The 14451-nt window shown below is 41.4% G+C and overlaps 1 protein-coding gene across 5 annotated transcripts in view; it reads left to right on the top strand.

The window, feature by feature from the left end:
* The window catches only part of DCUN1D1 (defective in cullin neddylation 1 domain containing 1), a 38034-nt gene extending 26809 nt beyond the window's left edge, over positions 1 to 11225 (top strand). For all 5 annotated transcript variants that reach the window (XM_084769336.1, XM_084769334.1, XM_084769333.1 and 2 more), the window contains 3 exons: positions 7022 to 7104; positions 7339 to 7435; positions 8501 to 11225. In XM_084769336.1, coding sequence (XP_084625462.1) covers positions 7022 to 7104; positions 7339 to 7435; positions 8501 to 8580 — 260 coding nt within the window. In that variant the 3' untranslated portion in view covers positions 8581 to 11225. The remainder of the gene's footprint in view (positions 1 to 7021; positions 7105 to 7338; positions 7436 to 8500) is intronic.
* Positions 11226 to 14451: the final 3226 nt, after the last annotated feature.

The following is a 14451-nucleotide window of genomic DNA, read 5'->3' as shown; positions in this document are numbered from 1 at the left end:
ACCAGGGCGCGGGAGAGTGGGTGTGACGAGGAGAGCTGGCCAGCGTGCAGCAGGGCGCACAGGGCATGAACGGTGTAAAGAGACTGGGTGGCAGAGGTTAGAAGGCACATCCAGGGATGCCAGGAAGATGGGGAGGCTAAGAGAACAACCAGCTTGACATCCAGTGCATCATATACTAACTTAACAAGTAAAAGGCGTGTATTAAAGTATTGCTGTATTGTTTTGAATTGCTTATCCAATATGAATTGATCTTTTCTCATTATACTTTGACGTCTATTGTATTGTGTTAGATATTACAGCAGTATCACTGAAGGGCGCGTATACATTCTCATCGCTGTATTGCTCCCCCCTTTCATAACCCTTACTTGCTTATCTGCTGTTTACGAGATGTTTCTCTCCTTTACCCTCGTAGACTTGTTCTGCTCCTCAGTGCATAGAGCTTGTTCAGGTGCCTCTCTGGTACTCACTAGCTTAGTTTTCATAAGTTGTGTCAGTTTGGCTACTATATAAAGCTTTTCCCCTTTCCACTAATCATGCTAGATAATTTTGCAGAGTATAATAATCTTAGTTGGAGGATTGAATTTTAAGGTTGGTTTTCCTAGTTCTTTGAAAAATATCATTAAGTCTGTACATAGTATAGGTGATTTGGGATATTTTAAACAAACGTTGTTCATCTAATCTATAAACACAGATCTTTCTGTGTGAGTTTCATCATGGTCTATAAATTTTCATTGCACAGGCTGTCTTCTGTGGCTAACTTTAGTGATTTAATTTTATAATATAGTAATTAGGATTGTTTTTTATTTTATGATTTCTTTTTCAGCAACTTTATTATTATTTCAAAACTGCTTATTTTTGCATATTGGTTTCACAACTTTCCTGAGTCTGTTCTCATCAATTCGAATAGTTGTTAGTGAAGCCTCATTGAGAAGATCTTGCTTTTGGGTTAGAACAGAGGCAAGTGCCATCAGCCTTAACAGGCTACAGAGGTTATATGTTTTACGTGGACACAGACCTTCAGGATGGCGGCTGACTAAGCCATCAGATTTCAGAGACATTGGTGGGTGTGGAGGATTTTCTTTAGGAGTGTGGTAGATGAGAGCAAAGCTAGATGGTGACGTGTGTTCACAAATCACATGTCTGCTGCACAAAGGCAGAAGTGTGATTTGGAGGTGGTTTTAGAGACTTAGGGTAGTAAACCTGTTCCTGTGGGAGGGGCTACTTGAGTTCTGTTACTGGAAAATGACACCAGAATTTTGAGTCCTTTGGGAGCAGCCAGACTACGCAGCAGAAGAGGATTGAGGCACATGTTTTTCTCATATGTGGAATTTAGCCAATAAAATGATGATGAATAAAATATATTCATATGTTCAGCAATGAAAGTGTAAATTCTGATGTGAAGCTTCACAGTTTAGAATAGGTAATTCTGAATGTATAGAGATTCACTGACGTGTGTAGACCTTGGGTCTGTGTTCTGCTATTCCCCTTTCTAAAGCTTCTTTCCCACCCCGTGGTCCCTTTTTCCTTTCCTGGTTACTCCAAATTATATACTTACATTTGAAGATTTGGAGCTAGGAACTATAGATTTGAGAGAGAACATGATGTTTGCCTTTCTGGGTCTGGGTTACTTCACATGTGCGTGTGTGTGTGTGTGTGTGTGTGTGTGTGTGTGTGTGTGTGTGTATTTTAGTTCAGTCCATTTACTTTCAGATTTTATGATTTAATTTTTCTTTATACTTTTCGGTAGTGTACATGTACTACATTTTCATTACCCATTTATTAGTTGAAGGACATTTAGGTTGTTTCCATTTCTTAGGTATTGTGAATAGAGGAATGAACATAGCTGAGCAGGTATCTGTGGAGGAAGATGTTGGATCCTGTCTTAGACAATGTCTTATTGCCATGAAGAATCGCCATGTCCACAGCAGCTCTTATAAAGAAAAGCATTTAACTGAGGCTGGCTTACAGCTCGGAGGTTTTGTCCATTATCAGCGTGGTGGGAAGCATGGGGGCATACAGGAAGGCACAGAGCTGGAGGAGCTGAGAGTTCTCTGTTTAGTCAGTGGGCAGCAGGAAGAGAGGGAGGAAGAGGGGGAGAGAGAGAGAGAGAGAGAGAGAGAGAGAGAGAGAGAGAGAGAGAGAGAGAGAGAGAGAGAGAGAGAGAAGGAGGAGGAGGAGAGAGGAGAAATGGCCTGATGTGAAGTCCTAAAGCTCACCCCCAGTGACACAATTCCTCCAACAGGCCACACCTACTCCAACAAGGCCACAGCTCCTAATCCCTATCAAGTAGTGCCACTCCCTAAAGACCAAGCATTCAAATATATGAGCCTTATGGGGGACATTCCTAGTTAAACCACTACATTTCATTTCCTGGTCCCCATATCATAATGCAAAAATGCTTTCAGTCCACCTTCAAAAGTCCCCTAGTCTATCACAGTCTCAACAATGTTTACAAGTCCAAAGTCTCTTCAGAGAGTCATGGCAGGTTCTTAATTATAACTTCCTATAAAATCAAAATGAAAAAGCAGATCATGTATTTCCAACATGCAATGGCACAGGATATGCATTACCTTTCCAAAGGGGAGGAAAGGGAAACACTGGACCAAAGCAAGACTGGAAACCAGCAGGACAAACTCCAAACTCTCTGTCTCCATGTTGATGTCAAAGAGCTCTTCAGCTCTTCAACCCTCATCGTGCTGACTGCAACACACTTCTTTGTCTTGGGCTGCTTCCACACCACTCTGCAGCCTTCCTCAGGAGGTGTCCCATGACTCTGGCATCTCCAGCGTTTTGGGGTCTCCAAGGCAATCTGGGCTTCACCTTCACAGCTTCACACAATGGCCTCTCTGGGCCTCCATGCAGGGAACACTCCTGACACACACCTGGCCTCAGTGGCTTTTGTTGGTCACAGAAGGAAATTTCATAACTCCTTTCTTGTATCCTTGACTGTAAAGCCAGAACCATGTGGCCGAATCTGCCAAGTTCTGCTGCTTGCTGGAGCTGGTCATGGCCCCCTCCTTCAATTACAGTGGCATCAGCTTTCTGTTTTCTGTGGTTCCCTTCACTGTTTAAGCTTTCTTTTAATTCCTTTTCACAAGTGCCCTGAGGCTACCACTCCCTTCATTACCTTAGGATCAGGCTTTCTTTAAACCTCCCCTTTTCTTGAGCTGGATTTGCTCTCTTACACTTCCTGACGCTCCTAGTCACTAGCAGCCCCAGCAGAGTCCGTACCAGCCTAACTTGCTATTTCCTCTACCAGTGCCCTTTAAGTAAGAGCCTTCAGTTTAGCCTCAGCTGGACTTTTCTAACAAGGGTAAAAGGCAGCCACATTCTTTGCCCAACTATCAGGAAGAACTATCTCTAAGCTACTTACTACCACTCTTCTCCTCTGAAACCTCTTAAGCCCGCCATCAGAGTACCACTGTCTTCCCTGCTCCTGGTAGCATGGCCTGCTAAGCCCCACCTAAAACGTTCTGCTGCTCCTCACCCTGAGGCCACATTCTGCCAGCAACAAGTATTGTCAGGCCTCTCACAGCAATGCCCGACTCCTGCAGTTTTCTGTCTCAGTCACTGCTCTTGTTGGCAGCATGAATATGGGAGAGCAGAGCCTAAAAAGGAGGCGCACTCAAGCCTGATGCAATAGCGAACTTTACTCAGAGTATCGCCTAGTTTCTGTTCTGGGGGTATTCTGATGGTTAAGCAAGGTCAAGCTCTGTGCAGTCACAAGGACAAGGTCACATGAGTGCAGACTTTATACAGTCATGAGGACAACTGGTGCTTGGAAACATCATCTGAATAGTAAGATAATGAAGTAAACCTACTCCTCTTTACTGCACTTGGTGGAAGCACAGAAACACATTCCCAGAACAACCCATGTTTGGAAAACAGAAGTTACAAGCCTTTTGCCTTGTTTCCTTGGAGTTACCGCACAAGCCTTCAGAATTCTCGTCATACAGCTTTCTGTTGCTGTAAAGAGACATCGTGGCCACAGCAACTCTTGTATAGGCAAGCATTTAATTGGGGCTGCTAGAGCTTCGGATGTGCAATCCGCTATTAGCGTAGTCGGAGGCTCCAGGCGCTCAGGAGGACATGGCACTGGAGGAGCTAAGAGTTCTCTATCTAGACCCTCTGGCAGCAGGAAGAGAGAAGCAGCATTTGAAACCCCAAAGCCTATTCCCCAGTGACACACTTCCTCCAACAAGGCCACACCTACTCCAACAAGGCCACACCTACTCCAACAAGGCCACACCTACTCCAACAAGGCCACACCTACTCCAACAAGGCCACACCTACTCCAACAAGGCCACACCTACTCCAAGGACACACCTCCTCCAACAAGGACACGCCTCCTCCAACAAGGGCACGCCTCCTCCAACAAGGGCACGCCTACTCCAACAAGGACACGCCTACTCCAACAAGGACACGCCTACTTCAACAAGGACACGCCTACTCCAACAAGGACACGCCTACTCCAACAAGGGCACGCCTACTCCAACAAGGACACGCCTACTCCAACAAGGACACGCCTACTCCAACAAGGACACGCCTACTCCAACAAGGACACGCCTACTCCAACAAGGACACGCCTCCTCCAACAAGGACACGCCTCCTCCAACAAGGACACGCCTCCTCCAACAAGGGCACGCCTACTCCAACAAGGCCATGCCTACTCCAACAAGGACACGCCTCCTCCAACAAGGGCACGCCTCCTCCAACAAGGACACGCCTCCTCCAACAAGGGCACGCCTCCTCCAACAAGGGCACGCCTACTCCAACAAGGGCACGCCTACTCCAACAAGGACACGCCTACTCCAACAAGGACACGCCTACTCCAACAAGGACACGCCTCCTCCAACAAGGACACGCCTCCTCCAACAAGGACACACCTCCTCCAACAAGGACACACCTCCTCCAACAAGGGCACACCTACTCCAACAAGGGCACACCTACTCCAACAAGGGCACACCTCCTTCAACAAGGGCACACCTCCTCCAACAAGGGCACACCTACTCCAACAAGGGCACACCTCCTGCTCCCTGTCAATTATCGCCTTTCCCTAATGACTACGCATTGAAATCTACGAGCCTGTGCGGGGCATTCCAATTCAGACTACCACAGGTCCTTTGGGCAGATGTTGAGGAGTGGTCATATGGTAGATTTATTTTTAGCTTTGTTTTGTTTTTGTCTTTTGAGACAGGGTTTCTCTGTGTAGCCTTGGCTGTCCTGGACTTACTTTGTAGTCCAGGCTGGCCTGGAACTCAGAGATCCACCAGGCTCTGCCTCTCAAGTGCTGGGATCAAAGGCGTGTGCCACTACTCCCAGCTCTATTTTTAGCTTTTTGACAATTCTCCACAGTACAATGCCTACACAGTGAATGGGGGTTCTCCTTTCTCCAAGTCATTGCTAGTATTTCTTGTAAGTTCTTTTCCTAATTTTAGCTGTTCTGACTGCAATAAGCTGAAATCTTAAAGTTGACTTAATCTTTATTTCTCTAATTACTAAGGAACCCTGTTGTGGTCATTTTGGTACTGGGATGAGACACCACGACAAAGGCAGCTTACAGAGGAAAGCATTTCCTTTGCACTGAGTTTCAGAGGGTGATTCTGTGACCATCATAGTGGGGCCCGTAGCAGCAGGCACGCTGGCATGGCACTGGTGCAGGAGCTAAAAGCCTATACCTGATTCACAAGCACAAAACTGAGAGACAGTTAACTGGGCAGAGCAGAAGCACGTCACCAGGCTTACCTTTAGCAAGACCACATCTCATAATCCTTGTCAGAGTTTCTTGCTAACTGGGGACCAAATATTCAAACATGGCCCATGGTGGCCACTGCCATTCAGAAGACTATGGGTCCTCCAGGGTTCTAGCATTTGTGATCTTCAGTTCATTTCCTACAAATTGTGCGTGTGCGTGTGTGCGTGTGTGTGTGTGTGTGTTTAAATAAATAAGCAGTTACTTTCTTTTTATTATTTAAAAAAGTCTGAGCAGCGTTTGCCCTTCTTAGTCTTTACTAGTCTTTTGGACTTCCTCAGACTATCACGTGGTTTTGACTTCACAGCTGAAAGGATTCTTAAGGTTCCTGCAGTGTGATTTTTCCTGAGGTTTGCCAGTCTCTCTTAAGAGCTAGGCAGCTTTAACTACTTGAATTCCTTGAAGAGACCCACCTTGTCTTTGCGGTTGCAGAACGGGTCTAGAATTTGTCACAGTGGACATTGCCAGGTTACTTCTTTAGCCTTCTCTGTTTCATGTCCAAATGAAGGACTTTTTATGTTGTCATTGGCAAATTAAAAAAAAAAACAACCTTAGGTTATTATTACTATTTAATTTTTAAATTACTTTGTTTTCCCATGGTGCTAGGGAATGAACTTTGTCATGAATGTGCATTTTATGAGATTGATACACTGGGCCAAGAGAGCAACAGACTTGTGCTTAAAAAGCCAAGCAAACATACAATACACCTCGCAATATTTTTCTGGCCTTTTGTAGTTGGGACAAGGTAGATATCAACTTTGGAGTGTAAGAATTTTAGGATTAGGAATTGAGCAATTCTTTGCATTTCAACCAATTTATGTGCGTCTGGGATTCTTAACTGGGGCGTTTGCCCTCCAGAATGTCTTTGGCTATCTAGGAGACATGTTGGTGTCTGATGACTAAGGCCTGTGTACTAAGTGGCCCATGCTCCATACACAGCCCCTACAGCAAATAGTTATTTGGCTCAGAATGTTGGAAGGTTCCGTGCTGAGCCTGGGGACCTTCACTCATGAGTACTTGGCAGTGGAAAAGCTCGTGACTACATCTGCTTTCAGCATCAGATGCCCTGTGAGGTAAGTCATGTTATTCTTACCCCAGAGGCCCTGGATGCTCACTGGAAAGGAAGCAGATTTCCAATGTAGGCTTGGATCTTGAAGAGAAGTTTAATCTGTGGGACACTCAGAATACAATGGCTTTTTGTTTCACTGTTCTTTTGCAGGGACATATATTCAAAGCGTGGAAGTTGACAGTTTATTTTTAATATTACAGATCTAGAAATGGCCATTGCTTATTGGAACTTAGTGCTTAATGGAAGATTTAAATTCTTAGACTTATGGAATAAATTTTTGTTGGTAAGTTAACATTTTCTGCAGTTTCTATTTTCTCTTAAGGTTATACTATAATTAAATATTAATTTATAACAAGGCATCTTTGATCTCAGAGCATGTCATGAACATAGAGTAAGAACCTTGATTACCAGAATTACATTTAAAAAGTGTTACATTTTCTTATGTTTAGCAACAGCTGGACTAACTTTCCCCAACTGTTTCCATGTTTGAAGGCTTTTTGTTTTTGATATTTAATAGGAACATCATAAACGATCAATACCAAAAGACACGTGGAATCTTCTCTTAGACTTCAGTTCAATGATTGCAGATGACATGTCCAATTATGATGAAGAAGGTAGCAAAACATTTGCATTGCCTGAGCTTTCATCCACTGTTTATATAGAAGTGATTTTCCTTTTCTGAGCTTTTACCACCCTAACCCCTCACCCTGCCGTGTGTGTGTGTGTGTGTGTGTGTGTGTGTGTGTGTGTGTGTGTGAGAGAGAGAGAAGGTGCACACAATTAAAAGGGGAAAATCTTATCTGTATTTGTCCCCTAGAAAGGCATAAGAATATTCACCCATCTTTTACATGCTCAATTTATTTTAAGAGTTACATTTTCTTATTGTATTTTATACTCATTTGAGTCCAGCGCGGTTGGTTTTGGGTTTTGTTCTCTCTTAGTCTCATCTGCAAACTCATGAAGTGTGCTGGATTTGTGTAATTTGAAACGACTTCAGCTTCCTGGTGGTCCTAGTTGCATTCAGCCACTGTTCATAAGCACTCTCCACCATTTTCCCGTGTGTGTGGACAGCATGTGCTCCTCAGCAGCATTTGCAGCATTTTCATAATTCAGCATTCTCAGTTAATTTTTCACAGTGGCCTAGTTCCTCATGAGAACCAAGTGATTTTTTTTCTTTTTGGAGATTTTTGAATATAGGCTATTCTTTGAAAATTCTCCCATGTCCTTCACCTCCTTATAAACGTCCTGGGCCATTTGGCTTAAGCAGTGATGCTTTGTTTTCTCCTCTCCATTTCCACTGTCACACGCACAAGTGAGAGGTGCTCATGAGGGACCATAGGGCTTGTTACAATGCCATTAAGTAGCTACCTGATTTATAAAACCTTCTGAAAACCACACTACTGTATTATTGACTTATTGCTCAGAATAGGTGTTTTCATTGATTAAGCAATAACTCCATTATAGAATAATAAATTGGAAGACAGGAATATATTAATAGAAGATATAAAGATTGAGTTTTTAAAACATTGATTAGTGGGAGTAGACAAGAATAATATATGTAATTCTTATGAGGAAACTATAAAAAAAAAGATTCTATTGAAATGTTAGCTTTAATTCTGCTTTTTTCTATTTTCTTTCCTCCCATTTCTTTTCTTTTCTTTTTTCTTTTTTTTATTCAGGAGCATGGCCTGTTCTTATTGATGACTTTGTGGAATTTGCACGCCCTCAAATTGCTGGGACAAAAAGTACAACAGTGTAGCACTAAAGGAACTTTCTAGAATGTACATAGTCTGTACAATAAATACAACGGAAAAATGCACAGTCAATTTCTGCTGGCTGGACTGAAGATCAATCCTCACCATTCAGGCTGAGGGTTGAGACAAAACTTTAAGGATACATCTTGGACCATATCGTGCTCCATTCTTCTACTGGTGGTTTGGGCTTGTCTTCTAGTCTGGGCCACTCTAAACATTGATAATTCCAACATTGTGGATTTCATCTTATGCCTGTGGACCACCCTAGCCTGTCTTCCCATAAGTCGTAGCAGCTTGATGGTGATTATTTTGAGGTTTCCATTCTTGCATAAAGCACAATGCTGTCTTCATCAGAAAACAGTTTGGCATAAGAATTAAACATAATAATGAACACCACAAACAATTTATAAAAACTTCTTAAGTATATGCTTTGGGCTAGTTGCAAAGACTATGCTGGTAGCACTTCTAATGAGAGTGATTTATCTGAGTGTACCGGATCTGGAATGGCATTTGATTGATTTGGGGGAGTTTAATTTTCCTGGAAAACCACATGTACTGTTTATGTGAGTAGAATATCTGATGAAAGAAATGTCAAAATAACCAACACATGAAAAAAAAATAGGATCACTTGGTGACTCCCTGACGCTCACAAAGGTTCTACAGAACACGCCTGTGGCTGTCTCACCCGTGTTTATACACAGCGGCCCTGCAGCGGAGCTCTATTTAAGAAGTATTGTCAGAGACGTGCTGGTAGGCTCCACTCAGCTGCAGCACACACCACGTAATTGGATTCATTATGCTTTTGAAATGCTTCTGTGCTTTTCGAATAAGTTAAACTATTTCACTTGTTTTGAATGTTTTGGATTGCTATACAATACAAATATACTAAATTTAGGCATGAGGGTTTTAGTTTTTGTTTTTTACAATTTTTGTCATCGCACTATGGAACACAGTGCAGTTCACTTAATTTATAAGAAGATAGTGAGATTTAAATTTAGAAATGTTGTGATGAGCCGTGAAGTTCCATCTCTCTCGTAGGGGCACTGCTCTTTCAGGTGATCAATAGTCCAGCCCTGATGACTGCTTACTGTGCTGAGATGGCTTCACTGCTAATCACTGTGGTTGCCAAATCTTTACTCCAAGAGCAGAAATTTTCAAACAAGTGAGCACTGGTGCAGAATACCTATGGCTTCTGTTATATAAATTATTTGAACTTTTGACTGTTTTTGTCTCACTTGCATTTGCTATTTTCACTACAAAGCAGAATGCTGTCTTGATTGTTTTTTTTTTTTCTTTTTTTAATGACAGGACTCATGAATTGCTCTCCTGCTGCAAATGCTTGTTTCTCTGCTAACATGCTGACATGTAAAAAGGGTGTATCCATAAATATTTCCATGAGGAAGTTAAAATGATGAATTAAATGTTAGGTGACTGGTCTTTGATAGGACCAGATTTTGCTCCTTGTATCCAGGCCCTCTGCAGGGTACCAAGGGATGCTCTTCAGGATAGCAGAACATTTATGCAGATGTGGAAAGGATTAAAATGGCTCTTTAGTCACATAAATTGCAAATTACATAGAAAGCTTACAGTACAGATATATCATTAATCCAATCATAACTTTAATTTAAGAATACATTTCTACCAAAACAAAGCTTAAGAGTAAAATTCTATTTGCGTTACAGAAATTGGTTGTTAAAAGAAAAAAGAATCTTGCTGTTTTTACTATTTCTTGATTTTATTTTTGTAAATATGGAGAATATCAATTATGAAAAAAATTAAAGATATATGTACATATATCTTTAAAAGTTTTGCATACCTATATTGTTTATTCCCTACATGAACATTCTGAGTTCTGGTATTGTTTTCAGATTGATTGATTCAGGTGTAATTCATTTTCAAATGAGAGCCTATTAGTTTGTCTCCCCACCTCATAAATTTTTTTTTCATAAAATCTTAATATTCGTGTGTGGCCTAATGCTTTGGACTTTACAGATTTTATTTTTAAATGCAAGACTTTTTAACAAAATAGTGTTTGTCATCAGTTTGGTACTAAACATTTACAATTACTGTGTAATTATAAACAAAACTATTTAAAGCTTTTCATATAATTATGTAGCAAAAAAAAAAAAAAAGCTAAGTTTGTTCACCATGATGGCATCTTAGAATTACACAAAACTATTACTAGGGCTCAAAACATAAAATTGCTTTAATGTGTTTATTCTGAGGACAGATGTCTGGTTCTAGAGCATGTTTTGTACTAAAAATGCTTACACTGTTGGGGGAGGGGCATTGATGAGTGTGCAAGAGAAAGGGCCCAGGCACACGCAGTCAGCCTAGCCACTTCAGGTCACGGGTCTCAGTCTTTGTTTGGGTCAGGTCTCCAAGCTGATTTTTTTTTTCCTGACAAAAACCATAGGGAGAGTTTACTTTTTGCCAAATGTCAGAACAGGTACACATTTTTTAATGTAATGCTTTTTAAATAGCAAAATGTATAACATGAGAAGTACCCACACATAAAAATACTTGAGATCAAGGTTATCTTCAGTGACTATCATCTGCATATCTCTGTAAGTTCACGTGTGTCTTTCACCATCCCTGTCATATTACCAACAGAGGCAATAAAAGCTTCAGTAAATTTGCCATGGCTAAATCCTTTCACATATTATTTCATTCAGTGTTTTAGTTTTTTTTCACAAAACTAAAATATACTTGAAGATTTTTTTTTTCCAGCAAGAGTAATTGTTCATGGAAAGAGTGTTGTAATGGCACATTTCGGGCAAGGGAAGATGCGCAAGTGTTTACTACACTAATGTTTACAACTGTACTCAGCTGCTTTATTTATTTAATTAACTGTGTTAGTTGTATGCTGTGGCATTGTGAGTGTGCGGCCTTCATCATACTTTTTAAAAGTTTTAGTGAGTGAAATTAAATTCACTCAACAAAAACATTGGAAGCCTTTTATGTAATCTCTTCTGAACAGTTCTTAAACAAGGTATACTACTTTTTTTTTTTCTCAAAGATCTAAGTGAGTTATTTATTTTTTCTTTGATGATAAGAAGTTTTAGTCACCTTGTTTCTGCCCTGCTTTGGTGTTCAGGTATGTTGATGTTAAGGAGGACTATTGGTTGGAAACCTGTAATTTTGACATACAAATAGGAGCAAGTTGACCTAGTAGAATAAATTTTGGAATTAAAAAAGGAAAATGGCGTTGGGAAAATTTATAATTGTTTACAAAGTATGCCTTTGTAAAACGAAATCAACTTTTAGAATTTATGTGGCTCTGAATGTTAAATTGTATATTTAATAGGAAATATTTGCCTGCCATCTCCGGGCTTTTTATTGTTGTTGTTACCTTAAACTTTTAATAATATGGTTTATATTGAATGCTGAGATGTTTTGATAAGAGTTTATCGAATTTGATAATGTAATGATACATGTTTTAAAATGTGAACCATTTATCATATATCTTAATAACTGAATTGTGTTTTTTTATATAACAGATGATGAATAGGGTTAAATGATGGCTTACCATTTAATTGATATAAACTTGAGTGTATTTCTGAACCCTTTTATGGCTTCCATTTTTATAATCATAGCAATAATTTTTATTTCATAGGAATTTAGTGAAGTTAAGTTTTCATTTCCATTTACTTCATTTGCTTAACTGATTTCACTTTCTTTGTACCATGCTCTGAGGCAGAATAGATAAGTTGGAACTGTCACATGTGGGTTTCTCGGAGCACTCTTGGCATCTTCGTCTCTGTGCTGCCTGTTTGGAAAGTGTCATTTCCTGTGGACCATTTCTTTGACAGCTTTGCCCCGGCTCAGTAATTGGTGCTTATGCAGCTTTTGGCTGATTTTTAAGATTCTTTTCCATTTTAAATTACGTGGCTAGGGGTGCGGAATGTGCACACGAGTACAGGTGCTGGTTAGGGCCAAAAGAAGGCAGGAGAGCCCCAGGAACTGGAGGTCCTGGCCTCACCTCATGTGGCCACTGAGAAGTCACAGAGCAGCAAGCACTCTGACCTCTCCAGCCTCAGGTCAGCCTGAAGACCGAGCAAGAACAGCAAAAGGACTCTGTTAGTAAAGTGTGGTGACAAGAGCAGGCTTCCCACCGCCTAAACGGTGACAGCTTTCTATAGTGCACTTAAAGGAGAGCTACTTTGTGTTTGCTCACTTTTGCTTTTGTCATTGTTTTGAGATAGGGGTCTCATGTACTCCAGGCTGTTCTCAAAAATCACTGTGAAAGCCAAGGATGCCCTTGAACTTCTGGTCCTCTAGTCCCCTACTCCTGAGTGCTGGGATTACACTGTGTGCTGCCACACCTGCTTTATTTAGAGCTGGGATCAAAGCTGGGCACTGTATGTTAGGCAAGCCAAGCACCAATGACTGAGCGACATCTACCCTTTAAACTGAGATTTCAAAGCTATGTTTAAAAGTGTCCCTTCACAAGCAAGCTGTATAAGTTACTTTCAGTTTGATTTTTCACAGTTATCTTGTCCCAAGGTCACCAAGTAGTCCACAGTTAAACCTCGGTGTGTAAACTATGATGTAAGGTGTTTGAGTCATCAAGGGCTGATGTCCCTACTTAATTCAGGGCTTTACATTTTTATCTTTGTGGCTGGTGGGATTTTGGTGGTGGTAGTGTTATTTTGTTCATTTGCTTGTTTGGTTGGTGTTTGGTTGCTTTGTTAGTGCTGGTTTTGTTTTTGAGATTAGGATCTCCCTGTGTAGATCAGACAGGCCATGAACTCACAGAGATCCACCTGCCTCAGCCATCTGAGGTTGGGATTAAAGGTGCATGCTACCACATCATACTGCTTTTTTCTCTTCTAAGTGTTGCATAGGAGATTCGTTAGGATTGGATTTTTCTTAACCTTGATTTTGCATTTTTGGAAATGGGGCTTTTAGTTCTGCCTCTCAGCTTTCCAAATGCTGGGTCAAGGATTGTGATAGCACACCCATCTTTATGTGTATCTGCTTCTGTGCAAGGAGCACAGAAGAGGGGATTGGATCCCGTGAGACTGAAGCCAGAGGCTCGTGAGCTACTATGTGGCTTCAAGGAATTGACCTCAGTCCCCAGGGAAGAGCAGCCAGTCTCTTCCCTGCCTGGCTCTCCCAACAGTTCCTTCGATTGGTTCTAAATATTTGAGTTTTAAAATGTTTTGTTGTTGTTTTGAGGTGATCTCATGCAGCCCAGGCTGGCCTTGAACTCACCATGTAACTGAAGATGATCTTGAACTCCTGACCTTCCTGCCTCTGAGTGCTGGGGTCACAGGCGTGAACCCCATGTCTGGTTAATGCAGTGCTAGAGACGGACACCAGGGCCTGGGGAAGCACCGACCAGCTGAGCCACACCACTGTCCCTAAGATGTGTGATTGCTTGGCTGCGAAGGGAACTTTGCCTCCTTAGCGAGTCTGCCAGCCAATGGGAAGACATGGAGATGAAAAGTGAAACCGGCATCAGCTCAGATGACAGCCCTTCTCTGGAAGAAAGCACCCACCAAGTTCAAAGAAAATAAAGAGTTTGGAACAAAGTAGAGAAAGCAAAGTTTGACTGAAACAAGTGTTTGAAGTGTACAAGGAACAGCTTAATTAACAAACATGGAAGAAGAAAAAGTACAGCTGTTGTACATATAGGAAGTATATTTGTATCTAAAGGCATATTCAATGTAACTATTAAAATTTTATTTCAGGTTATGAAATAGAAATTATTGTCTGGTGAAAAATGTCTGGTGATACCAAGCCAGAAATTTTCCCCAAAGAAAATAGTGTCAGTAGTTGGGAATAAGTTTAGAGTGAAACAAATGCATGGCCAAAGTTCTGTGCTGGTGAGAGCAGAGGCCTCACAGGCTGCCTTGCGGCTCCGCGGCCAG

Source organism: Acomys minous (assembly GCF_964271855.1).
Source record: "Acomys minous genome assembly, chromosome: 19".
Taxonomy (NCBI): Eukaryota; Metazoa; Chordata; class Mammalia; order Rodentia; family Muridae; genus Acomys; species Acomys minous.
This window is presented reverse-complemented; position numbering and strand designations above follow the sequence as displayed.